Source organism: Xylona heveae, assembly GCF_001619985.1.
Source record: "Xylona heveae TC161 unplaced genomic scaffold L228scaffold_8, whole genome shotgun sequence".
In the NCBI taxonomy this organism is placed as follows: Eukaryota; Fungi; Ascomycota; class Xylonomycetes; order Xylonales; family Xylonaceae; genus Xylona; species Xylona heveae.
This window is the reverse complement of record NW_017264200.1, coordinates 1,171,948-1,186,658: the sequence shown is the minus strand read 5'-3', so window position 1 is coordinate 1,186,658 and position 14,711 is coordinate 1,171,948. Positions and strand designations below refer to the sequence as shown.

The 14,711-nt window shown below is 47.7% G+C and overlaps 8 protein-coding genes across 8 annotated transcripts; 6 read left to right on the top strand and 2 right to left on the bottom strand.

Moving 5' to 3' along the window:
- Window positions 1-104: 104 nt before the first annotated feature.
- L228DRAFT_249198 (vacuolar protein sorting 55 superfamily protein) lies at window positions 105-1,045 on the top strand. The gene is made up of 3 exons (XM_018333036.1): window positions 105-348; window positions 412-625; window positions 746-1,045. Exons 1-3 carry the CDS (start codon window positions 310-312, stop codon window positions 877-879), a joined length of 387 nt encoding a protein of 128 aa, XP_018186942.1. The 5' UTR covers window positions 105-309; the 3' UTR covers window positions 880-1,045.
- A 318-nt stretch (window positions 1,046-1,363) lies between these two features.
- Window positions 1,364-3,159, top strand: L228DRAFT_171408 (hypothetical protein). The gene is made up of 3 exons (XM_018329492.1): window positions 1,364-1,562; window positions 1,615-2,861; window positions 2,923-3,159. Exons 1-3 carry the CDS (start codon window positions 1,508-1,510, stop codon window positions 3,007-3,009), a joined length of 1,389 nt encoding a protein of 462 aa, XP_018186941.1. The 5' UTR covers window positions 1,364-1,507; the 3' UTR covers window positions 3,010-3,159.
- A 334-nt stretch (window positions 3,160-3,493) lies between these two features.
- On the bottom strand, window positions 3,494-4,831 carry L228DRAFT_249196 (vesicle transporter SEC22). Its single transcript, XM_018333035.1, has 5 exons — window positions 4,589-4,831; window positions 4,496-4,530; window positions 4,303-4,412; window positions 3,780-4,185; window positions 3,494-3,679 (listed from the first exon to the last, which is right to left on the bottom strand). Exons 1-5 carry the CDS (start codon window positions 4,620-4,622, stop codon window positions 3,617-3,619), a joined length of 648 nt encoding a protein of 215 aa, XP_018186940.1. The 5' UTR covers window positions 4,623-4,831; the 3' UTR covers window positions 3,494-3,616.
- Window positions 4,832-4,938: 107 nt separating this feature from the next.
- L228DRAFT_262406 (hypothetical protein) lies at window positions 4,939-6,636 on the top strand. The gene is made up of 3 exons (XM_018334416.1): window positions 4,939-5,496; window positions 5,558-5,995; window positions 6,059-6,636. The coding sequence occupies exons 1-3, from the start codon at window positions 5,302-5,304 to the stop codon at window positions 6,329-6,331; spliced, it is 906 nt and encodes a 301-aa protein (XP_018186939.1). The 5' UTR covers window positions 4,939-5,301; the 3' UTR covers window positions 6,332-6,636.
- An 87-nt stretch (window positions 6,637-6,723) lies between these two features.
- Window positions 6,724-8,380, top strand: L228DRAFT_262405 (hypothetical protein). The gene is made up of 3 exons (XM_018334415.1): window positions 6,724-7,134; window positions 7,392-7,530; window positions 7,639-8,380. Exons 1-3 carry the CDS (start codon window positions 6,976-6,978, stop codon window positions 8,328-8,330), a joined length of 990 nt encoding a protein of 329 aa, XP_018186938.1. The 5' UTR covers window positions 6,724-6,975; the 3' UTR covers window positions 8,331-8,380.
- A 207-nt stretch (window positions 8,381-8,587) lies between these two features.
- L228DRAFT_249192 (DUF1777-domain-containing protein) lies at window positions 8,588-9,741 on the top strand. Its single transcript, XM_018333034.1, has 2 exons — window positions 8,588-9,143; window positions 9,208-9,741. The coding sequence occupies exons 1-2, from the start codon at window positions 8,846-8,848 to the stop codon at window positions 9,609-9,611; spliced, it is 702 nt and encodes a 233-aa protein (XP_018186937.1). The 5' UTR covers window positions 8,588-8,845; the 3' UTR covers window positions 9,612-9,741.
- A 311-nt stretch (window positions 9,742-10,052) lies between these two features.
- L228DRAFT_222461 (glycoside hydrolase family 63 protein) lies at window positions 10,053-13,139 on the top strand. Its single transcript, XM_018330299.1, has 7 exons — window positions 10,053-10,423; window positions 10,499-10,975; window positions 11,035-11,192; window positions 11,252-11,297; window positions 11,352-11,730; window positions 11,787-12,696; window positions 12,761-13,139. The coding sequence occupies exons 1-7, from the start codon at window positions 10,168-10,170 to the stop codon at window positions 13,127-13,129; spliced, it is 2,595 nt and encodes an 864-aa protein (XP_018186936.1). The 5' UTR covers window positions 10,053-10,167; the 3' UTR covers window positions 13,130-13,139.
- Window positions 13,140-13,148: 9 nt separating this feature from the next.
- L228DRAFT_171363 (hypothetical protein) lies at window positions 13,149-14,587 on the bottom strand. Its single transcript, XM_018329491.1, has 3 exons — window positions 14,498-14,587; window positions 14,334-14,416; window positions 13,149-14,218 (listed from the first exon to the last, which is right to left on the bottom strand). The coding sequence occupies exons 1-3, from the start codon at window positions 14,533-14,535 to the stop codon at window positions 13,314-13,316; spliced, it is 1,026 nt and encodes a 341-aa protein (XP_018186935.1). The 5' UTR covers window positions 14,536-14,587; the 3' UTR covers window positions 13,149-13,313.
- Between the last annotated feature and the right edge of the window lie 124 nt (window positions 14,588-14,711).

The window sequence follows — 14,711 nt, the reverse complement described above, 5'->3', positions numbered from 1 at the left end:
CGATTCCGAAGCTCAAGCACTCGATTGGGTAAGGTGTAATGTTGAAGCGGACAGGGGACTCTACTTGAGCCGCAACCACGCGGGCGCTACCTTGAGAGCGACGTCAGCTCCATTACAGTCAACGAGTCTTGCTCTGCATCTACAAGCATTTATTTCTGTTCATCTTTTGGAGGTACAATTAGCTTGGGTGGGACCACATAGCTATCATATTCCAGAAAGACATTTGGTCGGCAATCGCACCTCCTTCCTCGGTCGCTCAGCCACCCTTTTCCTTTACAACTCGCGACTAGCTCTCCGGCTTCCGCAAAGATGGCGGCGGGGCTTAAAACCATTATCGCCCTTTCTTTTGTATGTTATATATTGCAAGTAGGACAATTTACCCCTGGATTAAAACTGACATCTTGTCGCTAGGTTCTTGCAATCGGATTCCTGCTTGTCATTCTATCTTCGGCTCTATGGCACAACTTCCTCCCACTTCTCGTGGTTGCGACTTATCTCCTCGCCCCTCTCCCGAATTGGATTTGTGGAAGGTGTTCCAATCCGGATGACTTTATGGAAAGTAGCAGCAATGCAGTCATTGATATTGGACGCTTCTGTACCGGATTTTTCGTCGTGATGGGAATCGGTAAGTTGATAGGTGGAAGGGGTGTTTTGAGCAGTTAAATCAAGTTGTACCATTGATCTGCTATTACTTGATATTATGGATAGTGATCGTTGCGATAGCTAACGTTTATCTTACTACCAGCCCTGCCAGTTCTCTTTGCGCATTGTGGACTTATTCAAGTCCCAGCCATGATCATGTCTATCGTCGGCGGCTTGCTGATATATGGCACCATCATCAGCTTTGGCATGTTCTTTCAGGAGGAGCAGGATTTCTAGCTGAGGGAACTGATAGCTCTTAGTTGTATACTATACTTAGTTCTTCATTTCTTCATTTCTGACAGCATGGATTCAGCGATGTGTTAGGTCTTACTTTTTGCTTTGTTCTTCTTGCCACAACAAACATTTATAGTAATGACTATACGATTAATATTCAAGTTAACACTATTTTCCTCTGATACGGCGAATGACTTCGGCGTAGTATAAGAGCTTTGTTGTTATACGAGGTAATTGCATCGTCCATATCTCGAATACCGAAGAAACACTCTTTCCTGACGAGATTTGTTCGGCTGTTAGAATTTCCAAAACGACTTCTTCATTCAAATAATCCGAAATATTTGCAATCATATGATTCCACATTGCAATAATTTCCCTCTCTGTAGAAGTACATGAAAAAAGTAACAGGAACATATGAATGGCAATAATTAGAATATGCGCACGTGACTCCGCGCAATAAGATCGCGTTGAGCAGCCCAATCGCGTTACCGGATTCGCGTCAGCCTTGGAACTAGAAATTATCACCCCAACGTCCAAACATATGATGTAGATAAGCATGGCGGCCAGAAGGGATACCGGCAAATGAAATGAATGACGCTGTAAAAAGAAATTTCAAATGTTTATATGAACAATGGAGCTTTGGAAAGGGTGCATCAGCGCCACCAATCCTTCCATCATGTTAGAGGGTACGTTGTCTGCCTCGCAGATCGGGACTGTGTTGACGTGGATCTTTCGAAGATGTGCGACTATTTTCCTCTCATCCAAAGCCCGAGAGCTTGGGACTTAGCGATAAAAATTTTGAGTTCCTTGCTTTTGTTGATCCATCCAGAATACCAATTCATCTGATCGCCGGCATTGCTTTGGATGTCAAGACAGAAAGTCAATCAACCCTCGAATGGTTTACCAGCGTCTTTGTTGACGCTGACGGTGACTCTGTGGATAACATTAATCCTTGGTGGGAGAGTCCTACCGGTCAATCGGATGTCGGTGTTCTTATTCGAGTCGAAGACGCGATCCAAAAGGTGTTACCAAAGATCGGGCCGCGTATTACAGAGTTGCTCATTTATGGCACTACTACGCGGCCAGCAGAAGTTGATGCAACAACTCTAACGTCTCAAACCTCTTCATCGACATACCAGCCAGCTTCAAATCAGCTTGAATCTGTGTTGAATGTCAAAGCATTACCCTTATCTTCGGACTTGCTCTACCCACAAAGCGAAATTCCTGCCTTGCTGAAGGCACCAGGTGATAATCAGCCACCGACACCAGCCTCTCCTGCCTTTTCTGTTCAGCAAGGGCAGTTAGCGACAGATGAGGCACAATTTCTTCCTCCCTTATTTGACGACCTGGATGGCACCCTGCCCTTGGTATCAGCCAAGAGAAAAAGAGTTGATTCGCTTTTTGAAGATGCCGCAGAGCGAAGGAAACGGTCCAAGGCGAAAGGCGGAGAAAGTATCTCACAGACCATGGCCAAGGTCGAAGGCAGTACACCGCAGCCGCCAAGTCTTCCCAGAGCTCCCTCTGTAGGGCTTAAAGATAGTCGAGAGAGTACACCATTATCGAAAGCAGACAGTACAGACAGTTTGCCGAAGGCTATTCTAGGCAGGCAAAGCTTGTCTCGAAGCTTCAGCGCAGCCGCGGCATATGGTGATTCAAGTAACTACGACGAAATTCGGCCATTTTCACGGAGAAAGTCTTTGGTAGACAATAAACGGTCGTCATTGGCTCGGACAAGCTTTTCTGCGGAGGACCTCTCTCAGCAGGAAAGTTTTGAGAGTAAGAACAAAGCTGCGCTTTCTCGAATCGTCATGGCGGCCATGCGGATTTATGGATTTCAACAACGAAGAAAACCAGAAAAGCGAGAAGATTCCGAACCGCCATTTACAAATACTCATGACGTTGGCACGAAAAGTAGCTATGCCGAAGAACAAGAAGAGTACAAGTTGGTCTACCACCAGACATTTAAAGGGGCTTCTTTTGCACTGGTAAGCTTGTTTCCTACAATATATGCAGTTGCGGCCGGAGATTTAACCAATAATATTACAGAGAAAGCGTATGGCAGCATCATTGCTTCCTCAGGAAACGATGCGGGACGTGGTTGACAGACTCTTGGCTATATTCTGCACTGAATAAGACGTCTTCCTAATGGCAGCAAAGCCGAATAGGAAAGTAAATGTCAAGCAGCCCGGAAGCTGCCAAAATTATTCCGTGACTGCTCTCACGAATGGGGCTGGCTTGCATCAGAAATTGCCGCGGAGCCACAAATCTCAGCTTGTGCTATATGGCAATTGATATGCCACTAGAAGCACTTGGGGAAAATACCGCGAGTCTGCCAAAAGACACGGCGTTCTGCATGTTCACCTGGCTCCTTTGGACGACAACCGCGTAGTGCAAACTTGCCCTCGGAAACAGAGAGCTAAGCATTAAAAGTAAGCCGCATCGAATACTGTCAAAAGGTTCTCGCAACGTGCTAAATTTGTCATCACAGCATATGATGCTTGGGCGATCCTCGAAATCGGTCTACCCGATCAGTCGCACCGAGTGTCACACGAATTGGAACTTGAAAATGGGACCACTGCGGGACTTTGCCAATCCTGGTATATCGCCCAAAACTGGCACTGTGCGGAGACCAACGTATCCCAGCGGGACCTACTTACGAAAAAAAAGCAACAAGCCATTGCGACTTGCTTCTATATTACAACTATACTACGTAAATTGGTATGCAAATAATTTTGACGTCTCAGAAAAACCGCCACCAGATGAACACAATCATTATGAGGACCAGGGCGCCCACAGGGCCATACTGCAGTTGCAGATACACAAGTTAGCCATTTTGTCGCAGAAATGCCCTTTCAAAAGGCATGAGGACAGGAGGGGCCCATCTTGAACTTTTGATGACGTACCTGTTTCAGCAGCAACTCCCAATTAATTCGAACCGCAGCCTTGCGATATTTCCTACTGTCCTCTCTTAAGCGGCCGCTCATCTCACCCATCCGCTCCAGGCTATCTCCACGATATAGAAGATCTTCAATATTCTTCGTCATGACCTTGGTGACGTCCTTGAGCTCGTCGTTGAGTTTGTCGAGGTTCTGCGTGGCGCGACTGTCCTGGTATGTCTTTTTTGTTCGCTGAATAAATGTATCGAACTCGACAAAGGCATACGGGCGAAGATTTGGCGAGAGATATTGAGCGGAGTTATAGGTGGTAGTAAATTCCGTGGCGAGATCAGACAAGTATGTGAAGGCAAGCTTGCGGGGGTATGATCGGTCGCAGATGCAAATAAAGCAGACAGAATCCGTTATTGTGTAGCTGGACAGGAAGAAACACTCAATGTCAGAACATCTTTGAAAGGAGTCGCATGCGCCGGCGTATAGAATATTCAGGACTCTTAGGATAAGGGAGTGCCAGTGGACTAATTAGGCTTACTGAATCATATATTGCCCACACTCAATACTAGCTTGAGGTTCCGAATTCCGGTTCAGCCGCCGAATAATCATTTTGACATTTGACTTTACTTCGGCCAGCTCAGTCTCAGCCTAGATATTTCCAAGGCGCATCAGTTGTTCCGTTAGTTCGCTCTGGTACTGCTATAGTCCCGTGTGGAATCGGCGGTCCATACCTGCTCGTCATCAACAGAGGCCGCAAGCATGAGACCTATGCTTTGTTAGCACTGTGCATCCCGTCAATCGCCAGAGGAAGCATCTGTATTTACCATCAAGCCTCGCAATCTGTGTAGATCGAACCATGATGATGTTCTAGGCCTGCCCCTTAACCCCCGATCACTCCGTTCGAGTTCAAGGTTGAGTTGAACAAATGCTGAAAACCGGGTTATTCTCGTAAGACAGTTAATGCCAAAGACAGGTGTCGTTAGGATAGCGTTCAAGCTGTGGGGATCTTGGAGTTTGTATTTCCTGTTGCGTGAGTTCAGGGAATAGCTGTTGACGGTCGACGTAGTTTAGAACGGCTTTAGCGGTAATGGCATTCCACGTCGCCCTTAGCGAACAAGATGCCAAGTCACCCACTACATTAGTGGCGTTCATATCCTGTCTTGCTCGCCTTGTTCCCCGTTCCTTTCTCCAAAACTCCGCTAATAGTTAGGCGATAACTTACCAATGTTAGACGTTTAGGTTCTTCTGGGGGATGGAGAAACCTCGCTAACGCTGATTATTCACTCCTGTCACAATAGCTCACAGTAGCTATCGATAACCTGAAGTTTACTATGACCCTGGCAGAAACCATTAAGCAATAAGTTCCCATGTAACTTAGTCCTTCCATCAAGGACAGGTTAGAGATGCAACAACAGCATTTGACTATTCGACCTGCGAGCTGACTTTCACTTGCATTTGGTCAGCCGTGCAATGTAACTGCAAAACATACGACTCCATTATTTGCTATTCAATACCTCTCATAGTCTGCAAACTCATCATGGCAGACACGCAGCGTCCAAAACGAAGGCGTGTAGCGCCTACGCGGCTTGCTGAGGAAGTGGCCACTCCAGAGGAAAAGCCTCAAAACAAAGCGAGGAAGCAACCCGCTAGGAAGTCAGGCAAGAAAGACATCTGGACTGAGGAGTACCTCACACAAAACCCAAAATCACCAGTTGCCAGCGCAGACCTTGTGGTTAGTTATCACGTCACATGATCTTTGGCCATTTTTACTGATGATAGAATAAATTAAAAAGAGGCTGTTTTCCCAACCAGCAGCCTGGGAGCTCCTTGATGAAGAAGAAAAAAGAATTCTCATGTCATTGCTGCCAGACCGGGCGCTAACAGATGATCAAAGCGGCGTCCGGCCAGAGTTTCTTAAGCACGACATAGATTTCAAGACTGGAATTCGACTTTACCAAGAGGACCTTGAGGCTGGAAGATATGACCCTGAATGGCTCCAGCAGGCTGCGGTAGCAATGGAAGAACGCGCTCAGGGCAAATTTGATGCCTGGAAGGAGCAGGAATACGAAGCATTCTGGGGTCAAAAGCAAGCCCTTTCCCACGACGTCGTCGCTGGGGCAAGCAGCAAAATGAAGCTGGATGCTATGGTACGAGAAGGACAGTTCAAGGTGGGAGATATTTGGGCGTATCGAAGGCTTGTTTGCGGTGTGCTGGTGGAAAAGGAAGTGAGGGTATTTGTCACTCTGAGGCTTATCTTATCCTTGTGATTCCTGGAAGACTCTAACGTATTATAGGTTGTCGGATTTGGTCCGAAAAAGACCATGGAATTTTCAATTCCACCAGGTCAGCACAAATTTTCCTCGCCTCAGCAAGGTCCAGATGTTATTCTCAAGGGTGTAGTGGGACCCACAATGCTTGCCAACGAAATCTTGCGGGTCGATGGGAGAGTGGAAAAGCCTCCAAATGGGAACGGCTGGAAGGAGTTTCGCTGTAAACGAGACAATCAGGATATGGGCTCCATCTGGGAGATGCGACAGGCCTTGCATTATAAGATGGGCGGTGACTGAATTTCAGCGGAAGACCTACTCAACAGAAAACGAAAGTGTACATGGTGCCAAGATACCACTTTTCTCTATGCCAGCAATTTGTCGAGCATGCCGTCGTGGAAACCTCTGTCCGCTTTATTACCATGGCTAGTTCCATGGACGTTGGCTTGACAACTTCGTCTTGGTTATCAATATCTCTGCCTCGCTCACTTGAATGAAATGGCTGGCTTCAAGAATTTTTTTAAAGGAAAGCCAGTTCAAATCAGAGGCTATAATGCTATGGTCGGTGAAATTTGATCAAGACAATTTTGATAGCTTCTCCGCGCAAGGCTTAAGTAGCACCTGCTTCGGCGACGTTCGCCGGGCTTGGGAATCTCTATTCATATTATGATACTTAATCTCTAGAGATGGTATACTTTTATATTAATCTTACAATAGCCCTAGTCTGCATCGGTGTACCTGTGGTGAAAGACGGCTGTGATATCCAACGTTTGGCGGAATAATAGGTAGAGTTTGACACTAGTTTCGTAGCGAAGGCGGAAGGAACGATTTACCCGCCGCAGCCTCGCTGCTTTAATCCTCCCATCGAAGGCCATTTTGAGGACATCGAATCGATAATTACGCCTGTTGGAAAATTTGTTACTACATACCCTCAACTATCGAAAATGGTGATTCAAAGTCTTCAGCATCGACGCGCGCATAATTTACTTTTGATATCCAAGTTGCTGAATTGTCGAGAAACCGCCTCACCGTTCACTCTGATTTTCGACTCGCTTGAGCAATCTGCAAAACCACTCCTTCGTGAATTCATAAGGAGGGCTAATGTGAGTTTCTCAATCAATCTTTCTGTTTTGATTCTTGCAATTAGAATGCTTGGTCTATAATCTTCCTTTGCTTTTGGATGAGACTCCTTAAACGAGGTTGGATCACCACCACAAGTGACGTGCATAAAGATTTTCATGTTCTAGTTATTGCAACTTTTCACTTTCTCTTTGTGGACCATTTCTTGCTCTACCGTTGCAACTTAATTGTTTGAGATTTTTAAATTAATGGCGCAAAATAAATACTGACCCATCTATAGCTCGCGAAAACGTCAGTTGTATATGTCTCTTTTGAGACATTACGACGTCCTGCAGGCGTCGAGAGCGTCATTAATGCTAGAGGAAAAGCCTTGGATGTCTTGCATAAAGAGATAGTTTCTTGCGCTTCAAAATTAAGCCGTGAGTATAAAGTCTTTTCTTTGGTCCTTATACATGTTAGACTGGAAATCTATACTTCTCTTCACCTTCCTCTCCCTTAAGATCAGTAATTACCTAACTTTTACCCAGGAACGTTATTAATCTTCGACACCTTGCAGCCTATTGCTAGCACTGCTCCAACGGCTCTAATTTCATTTCTTTCATCACTTATTGGGCCATCTGTTTCGCTTCTTGCTACATATCACTCAGATGTTCCGTTATCAAATATTTCACCCTCCCCTTACAGCCCTGACCCAGTTACTCTCCTCCGATATCTTTGCACTACTGTTCTGACCGTTCATTCTTTATCGCATCTTGCGGCCAAAAAGGCCGCTCGTGACCGAAGTCTTGTTGAACCAGTCTTTGGTCTTGATGCAGAGATTGAAGGCATGATTAGAGGGATCGGCGGAAACGAACCAGGAGATGTGGTCGTTGAAATGGAGTTTCGCCGCAAGTCTGGCCGTGGCGTTCGGGAGTGGTTCGTTTTGCCAGCAAGGTCCGGCAAATTCATACCAAGAGGAAAAGATGATATCATCCTGCTAGATGATCACCCGCTATTTAAAAACGTGCCCGCCGAAGGCGCCAAAGCATCTGAGGACGGAGAGACAATGGATACGACATTCAATTTGGGACTCACCGAGAAGCAAAGAAGAGATCGAGAAGGGGTTGTCTTACCATATTTCGATGCTCAGAATGATGATGCAGGACCTGGAGAAGGAGGAAGAATTCTCTACGATATGGGTGAAGAGGATGACTTTGACGAGGAAGAAGATGAGATTTGAGAAAATTATATCTCTAGCGATTACATTTTGAAACAATTCTGCAAATAGTCAAAATTATGCTTTCTAAAGGCTAAGGCAAAAGTATTGAAAATATGGCGAATTAAGCTGGTGCTGTGTCGCGATATTGGAGTAGCTCCTCGACCAAGGGGATCAAAGGAAGAATAACATCAATGGTTGTAGGCGCCCACCGTACTTGTTGACCCGCGACAACGGAGAGCATCACCACCGGCCGCAAGTGATTTTCAATTGGCGGCGACAGAACTTACAGTGAATCAATAATATATTGTGATACGGCCCATTTACTCTCACGAGTTCCTCGAGCCAAGCCGATCAGTGGATTTGTGGAAGGGTACCAAGAAAATATCGTGACTCACGAATATTTATCTCACCATCGCGGCAATTCTCACAGCGCCTGTATCAGAGAGCTCTCGGAAAGAAGAAAGCCGAAGCGCATTCGCCTCAACACTCAGAGAAGACTCATTTTCTAGAAACACTTTCGCTACACCAATTTTATGATGGCGGAACCCCCGTCGAAGCGCTCGCGGAGGACCGACAGTACCGCTATGTGGGACCGGAACGACAGTGGTCCGAAGAGGGACAGAGATCTCTCCTCAAGAGACCGCGATCGAGACGAACGTGATAATGTCCGGGACCGAAGATATAGGTCAAGATCAAGAGACCGATATGAGCGACGGCGGGAGAGAAGCGCGTCTCGAGAACGATATGGCGGTCGAGGCAGAGACGCTCCAAGTAACAGGGATGTGCGAACAAGGGACAGGAGCTTGAGCAGAGAAAGACTCCGATCGCGCCGAGGTACGAACTCCTTGTGAAGTGTTTTGTTAAGGGGTGACATATGCTAATCAAAATGCTCATCCAGATGAGCCAGCACGGGGAGATTCACATCGTAATCGCTCACGCTCACCTCGTCGTCGGGATGGTCGCGCGAGATCGAGGTCACCGAGACAGCAGCCTGTACAACGTCCGAGAGATGGCGTCAAGGTGGATGGCAGAAGAGGGGGGGCTAAATCTGGACCGTCAGCCGCTACAAAGCAAGCGCCGGACGCAGATCGGGTCAATCTCCAAGATGTCGATATTAATGCTGACCAAGACAGCGTCGAGGCGCAGATGAAGGCTGTCATGGGATTTGGCGGTTTCAAAACCACCAAGAACACCAAGGTTCCAGGCAACGACATTTACATGGTTCGGAAAGAGAAGAAGACGGAATACCGTCAATACATGAACCGTGTTGGAGGATTTAACAGGCCGCTCAGTCCGTCGTAAGTCTCAAACCTCTCTGAGGCGATTTCATAATACGATAGCTGACGCATATGATCTCTAGGCGCGAGTAATTGTTCAATTCAGCTTCACTGTGTGGGAAATTTTGCATGAAAATGTATATATTAATGGTTGGCTCTCTATTTTCGCATTGTACATAGGATATCAAATGAGGCGCTTGGGGCTTCTTTTTCTTTCTATCTTTATTTCTTCCCCGTCATAATTCAAATTCTAATCAGAATCACGAGATCAATAAAATTGAACGAGAAAGTCATGTTAATTGCATCGGATTATTTTGAAGCAGCGACCTAAGGTAATTCTTCTCCCGGAGCTAAGTTTCGGTACGGAGCAGCACAGGGGTTATGACGCGCAATGTTGACGCACGTCCCCCTTTGGTCCCTGGGGAAGCTTGGAGTTGGGCTGCTCCCGCTGTCACTTTGTTGAAAACGTGTCCCCGCCAAAGGTTGCTGTATTTCGCATCCTTCACCCTTTTTCGTTCTCCTTGAAGCTCTCAATTGTTGTTTGAGAGCTTCTTGGAAGCTAATCTCTCGCTTTGGAGAGAATGGCATCGTTTCGAGTGGTCCCCACTGTGTGGGCGCTCTGTCTACTGCTCCTTGGCCTACTAACCTTCTCCCCAACGCACGCTGCGGAGGATACCAGTATTTTGATCAATGAAATCGCAAGAGCTTCCAATGACTCCCTACTCTGGGGCCCTTACAGGCCCAATTTATACTTTGGAGTGCGACCTCGCATACCGAAGAGTTTGATGACTGGGCTCCTATGGGCCAAAGTCGATAACTTTATTGATGTGCAAAACAGTAAGACTGACATGCTCTGCGACCCCTTTTTTAATGGCGAAGGCCTCCATTGACTGACATTCCAATCATGAATAGATTTCCGGTACACCTGCGAACAGCATGAAGGCATGGCTGGCTATGGGTGGGACGAATACGACGTCCGAACTGGTGGCCGACAGACAGTCCATGACGCCGGTAACAAAGTTGACTTGACTACGGAATTTATCAAAGTACCAGGCGGTGTGCATGGAGGAAGCTGGGGCTTGCGAATCAAGGGTACACCTAGAAAAGATGCCCCAGCACAATTAAAGACGTCAGTCGTCTTCTACGCCGCTTTGGAGGGACTGGGCAGTCTCCAAGTCGAGAATGACATCAACGTTGTGGGATACAAGGACGTTGTCACTCTTGGCGGCGACACTCCGGAGCTTGGAAAGTTCACTATCAATGTTACTCGTGGTCCGGAGACGAACACATATCCAAAAAGCGAGCACCCAGCTTGGAGAGAGAAGCCACTGAATAGAACCATTGTGCATAGCTTCCAGTATCCAGAGGAAATGCTATGGCAAATCAAGCGTATGTTTCCAATTGATGTGGGCCTGGATCTGTGATGCTGACTGCTATTTCTTGGAAAGCTATCATGTTTCAGAATATGAAGTCCGTCGTTGATGGATACATTGAGAAGTATGGGACGGAAAAACATCCTATGCCCGAACAGACTTTTACTCTTTCCCAAGAGCCGGGCCCTGGAAATATGCACATGATCCAAAAGGTGTTTACTGGCGCATTTGAGGTAGGGTTATACTGGCGCAAGAGTCAATGCGGCGAAAGAGAGACTAAGAGAAACTTTAGTTCGATGTCTTATTCACCTCAGGCTCTGCTCCTAACCCTATCACATGTTAGTTTAAATTCATGTTCCTGATTTTCGGTTTCATTTATTGACGTCGGACAGCGGATTTGGTGACCAAGGAGATTTCGGCGGTAACGGATTCTTTCTCTAAACGGTTCTCCAAGATTTTCGAACCAAAGGCGCCTTTCAACAAGCCCAAATATCTCGAGTTTGGCAAATCACTGTTCTCGAACCTCATTGGAGGCATTGGATACTTTTACGGTGATGCCGTAGTAGACCGCTCATATGCGCCAGAATATGACGAGGAAAACGAGGGATTCTGGGAAGAAGCTGCTGAGGCAAGAACTCGGGGTGGGCTTCGGTTTGATGGCCCGAACGAACTCTTTACCAGTGTCCCTTCGCGCCCCTTTTTCCCACGTGGTTTCCTTTGGGATGAAGGCTTTCACCTGTTGCCCGTTGCTGATTGGGATATTGATCTAACGTATGTACCCTAACCCTTCAAGAATTGTGAGCAGTCCTGGATACTCATTGAAACAGTCTTGCTATCGTCAAGAGCTGGTTCGGCCTCATGGACGAGGATGGCTGGATTGGGCGTGAACAGATTCTCGGCCATGAAGCCCGCAGCAAAGTGCCTGCAGAGTTTCAAGCGCAGTACCCGCACTACGCCAACCCGCCGACTCTGTTCTTTGTGCTTGATGCCTTTATCGACAAGCTTCTCTCTAATAGATCAACTGAAAAGGAAACCTTACAGCCAGAAAACCTGTCAGGCGACATCTACAGCACGTTTGTTTCCAACCCAGAAGTCGCGTTGCAATACCTGCGCAATCTCTACCCCTTACTCAAGCGTCACTACTTCTGGTTCCGCAAGACGCAATGGGGAGATGTCAAGTCGTACGATCGCGAAGCTTATTCGACTCGCGAAGCTTATCGCTGGCGAGGACGTACTCCAGACCACATTCTGACTTCTGGCATTGATGACTATCCTCGCGCGCAGCCGCCTCATCCCGGCGAGCTTCATGTCGATCTTATTAGCTGGATGGGTACCATGACCCGGTCCATCAAGCGCATCGCCGAAGTGCTTGGCGAGACCGAAGACGCATCAGAGTTTGCAGACTACGAGAAGGGCATCGTACGTAACATTGACGACCTCCACTGGGACGAAGCCGAACAGACGTACTGTGATGCGACGATTGACGACTACGAGGAAAGTGTGCACGTTTGCCATAAGGGATATGTTTCAATCATGCCATTTTTGGTCGGTCTGCTTCCTGCAGACAGTCCCCGACTGGGAGCCGTTTTGGACTTGATTGCCGATCCTGAGCAGCTGTGGAGTGACCACGGCATCAGAAGTTTAAGCAAGGGCGATGTCTTGTATGGTACCAAGGAGAATTATTGGCGCAGTCCAGTCTGGATCAACATCAACTACCTTGCCCTCGTGAGGTTGCTGGTAAGTCATTGTCTAACATTGGAATACAGAGAGTAGTTTGTTTATTGATCATCTCTTGTTATAGGAATATGCAAATACCCAGGGCCCTCACCAGGCTCGCGCAAAGGACTTGTATACTCGTCTTCGTCTCAATCTTGTCGAAACCGTTTATGATTCTTGGTCGAAGACTGGCTTTGCCTGGGAGCAGTATAATCCCGAAACGGGTGCTGGGCAGCGTACCCAGCATTTCACCGGCTGGACAAGTCTGGTGGTCAAAATCATGAACATGCCCGACTTGAGCAAAAGCACTGTTGGTAAGATTAACCAGGCAGTTGCCGAAGTCTTGGAAGCGGCCAAGGCTGCTGCGGGAGGCGGCGATAGTGAAAGCGAAAGCGAAAGCGAAAGCAAAAGCGATGACGCCAAGGAAAGTGGAGATGGTCATGACGAATTGTAGAATAATGTGTCTTGGATTTTTATCACTTGTCCATAGAAATAAAAGTATAGATTTATTTTCAAAAGAATTCTTTAGATCGTCGCATGAGACTTTTTTTTTTATTCAATCCAAAGCTAGATGCTTCCTTTCTCCGGGTATCATGTTACACATTGTAATGCGTCAAAGTCTGTAAAGTCTGTACACCTCACCGCCGTCGTCTGTCATCGTCGCCATACCTATCGTCGCTGTATCTTCTCCTCTCACTTCCTCGATACGCACCGCGTCTGTCGCCATAGGTATCGTCTCTGTCTCGCCGACGATCACCTCGAGGAGAGGTAGCTCTGTCTCCAGGGCTTCTCTCCCTCTTATCTCTACTCCGGCTGCGGCTTCGACTCCGGCCATGTCGACGGTGATGCTGCTCATGTCGATGATGACGATCCTCGCGGCTTCTCTCTCGGCGTCGATCTCGCCGTCTTTCATGGCTCCGATCCCGTCCTCGTTCGCGATCAAATCCCCGATCATATCCACGAACTCTGTCTCTTTCTCTTTCCCTTCTCTCTTCTTTTCTTCTTCGTCGATGTCTATCCTCACGTCCGTAATCATCCTCCCGTTCCCGCTCACCCCGGCGACTATGCCGTGCGCGGCGCTCCCCACCACTTTCCCCACCCAAAATCCCACCTCTTGCCAATCCAACTCCTTCTCCACCTAGCGTATCGGAATCTCCCACTGGGCCAATCTGCCGACCTCCAAACCCTCCATATCCGACACCGCGGCCTCCCCCTTCGGCATTGTCAATGTCGACATCATATCTTCCCTTGCGATCCACTTTATCCGCTGCTGCACCGGCACCTTCATCATCATCGGCAGTTGTTTCTTGTACTGCCTTTTCGATCTCCGCTCTGCTTGCGCCCCCACCAGAGTCAAGGCGGCGCGGTGTCGGCGCGAATCCCAGCGCGGCAGCCAGCGCGTCTTGTTCGGCTTCTTTGACTCGACGAATCTCTTCGGCGCGGGCATCCGCGGCCGAGGAAGCTTCGGCATCGGCGTCGGCGTTGGGCGCGCCTGATTTGGCGTACCATGATAGATCGCGGCCTTGTTGCCAGCGCCCGACAGCTGTATGTGACGTATGTTAGAAATGTTACTCCTTCCCTGGAATTGGGGGATTCGTTTTTGTGGGTTGAGAGGGTTTTGGAAGAAAAAGGATGGATAAAACGATGGTAGAACGTACGCGCCATCAACGAGTGGCCCAAGTAATTCTCTCGACGGGTACTGCCTTGGACATCTTCCCATTTGAATTCCCCGCGACCGCCGCTACATTGGGTGAACATGAATCAGTCAAGTTGCTCTTGGGTGGGAACGGTTCCCGTTTCGAATTGGAATTGCAAGACATACCGGCTCCCTTCTTTTCGCACACTTGCTACTAGATCCATTGCTAGAGGATTCTAGTCTTGGGATTCTGGTGTATGTATTTTGAGGTGCAAGTTTAAGGTTGGATTGCGTCAAGCCCGTTTATTTGGTGTTTAAGATCCAACATCTAGGACGGAGCAGGGTAAGAGAGTGGGGAAGAAGCTCGGACCATTCTAAGCCCAAAACGTCACTTTGTTTT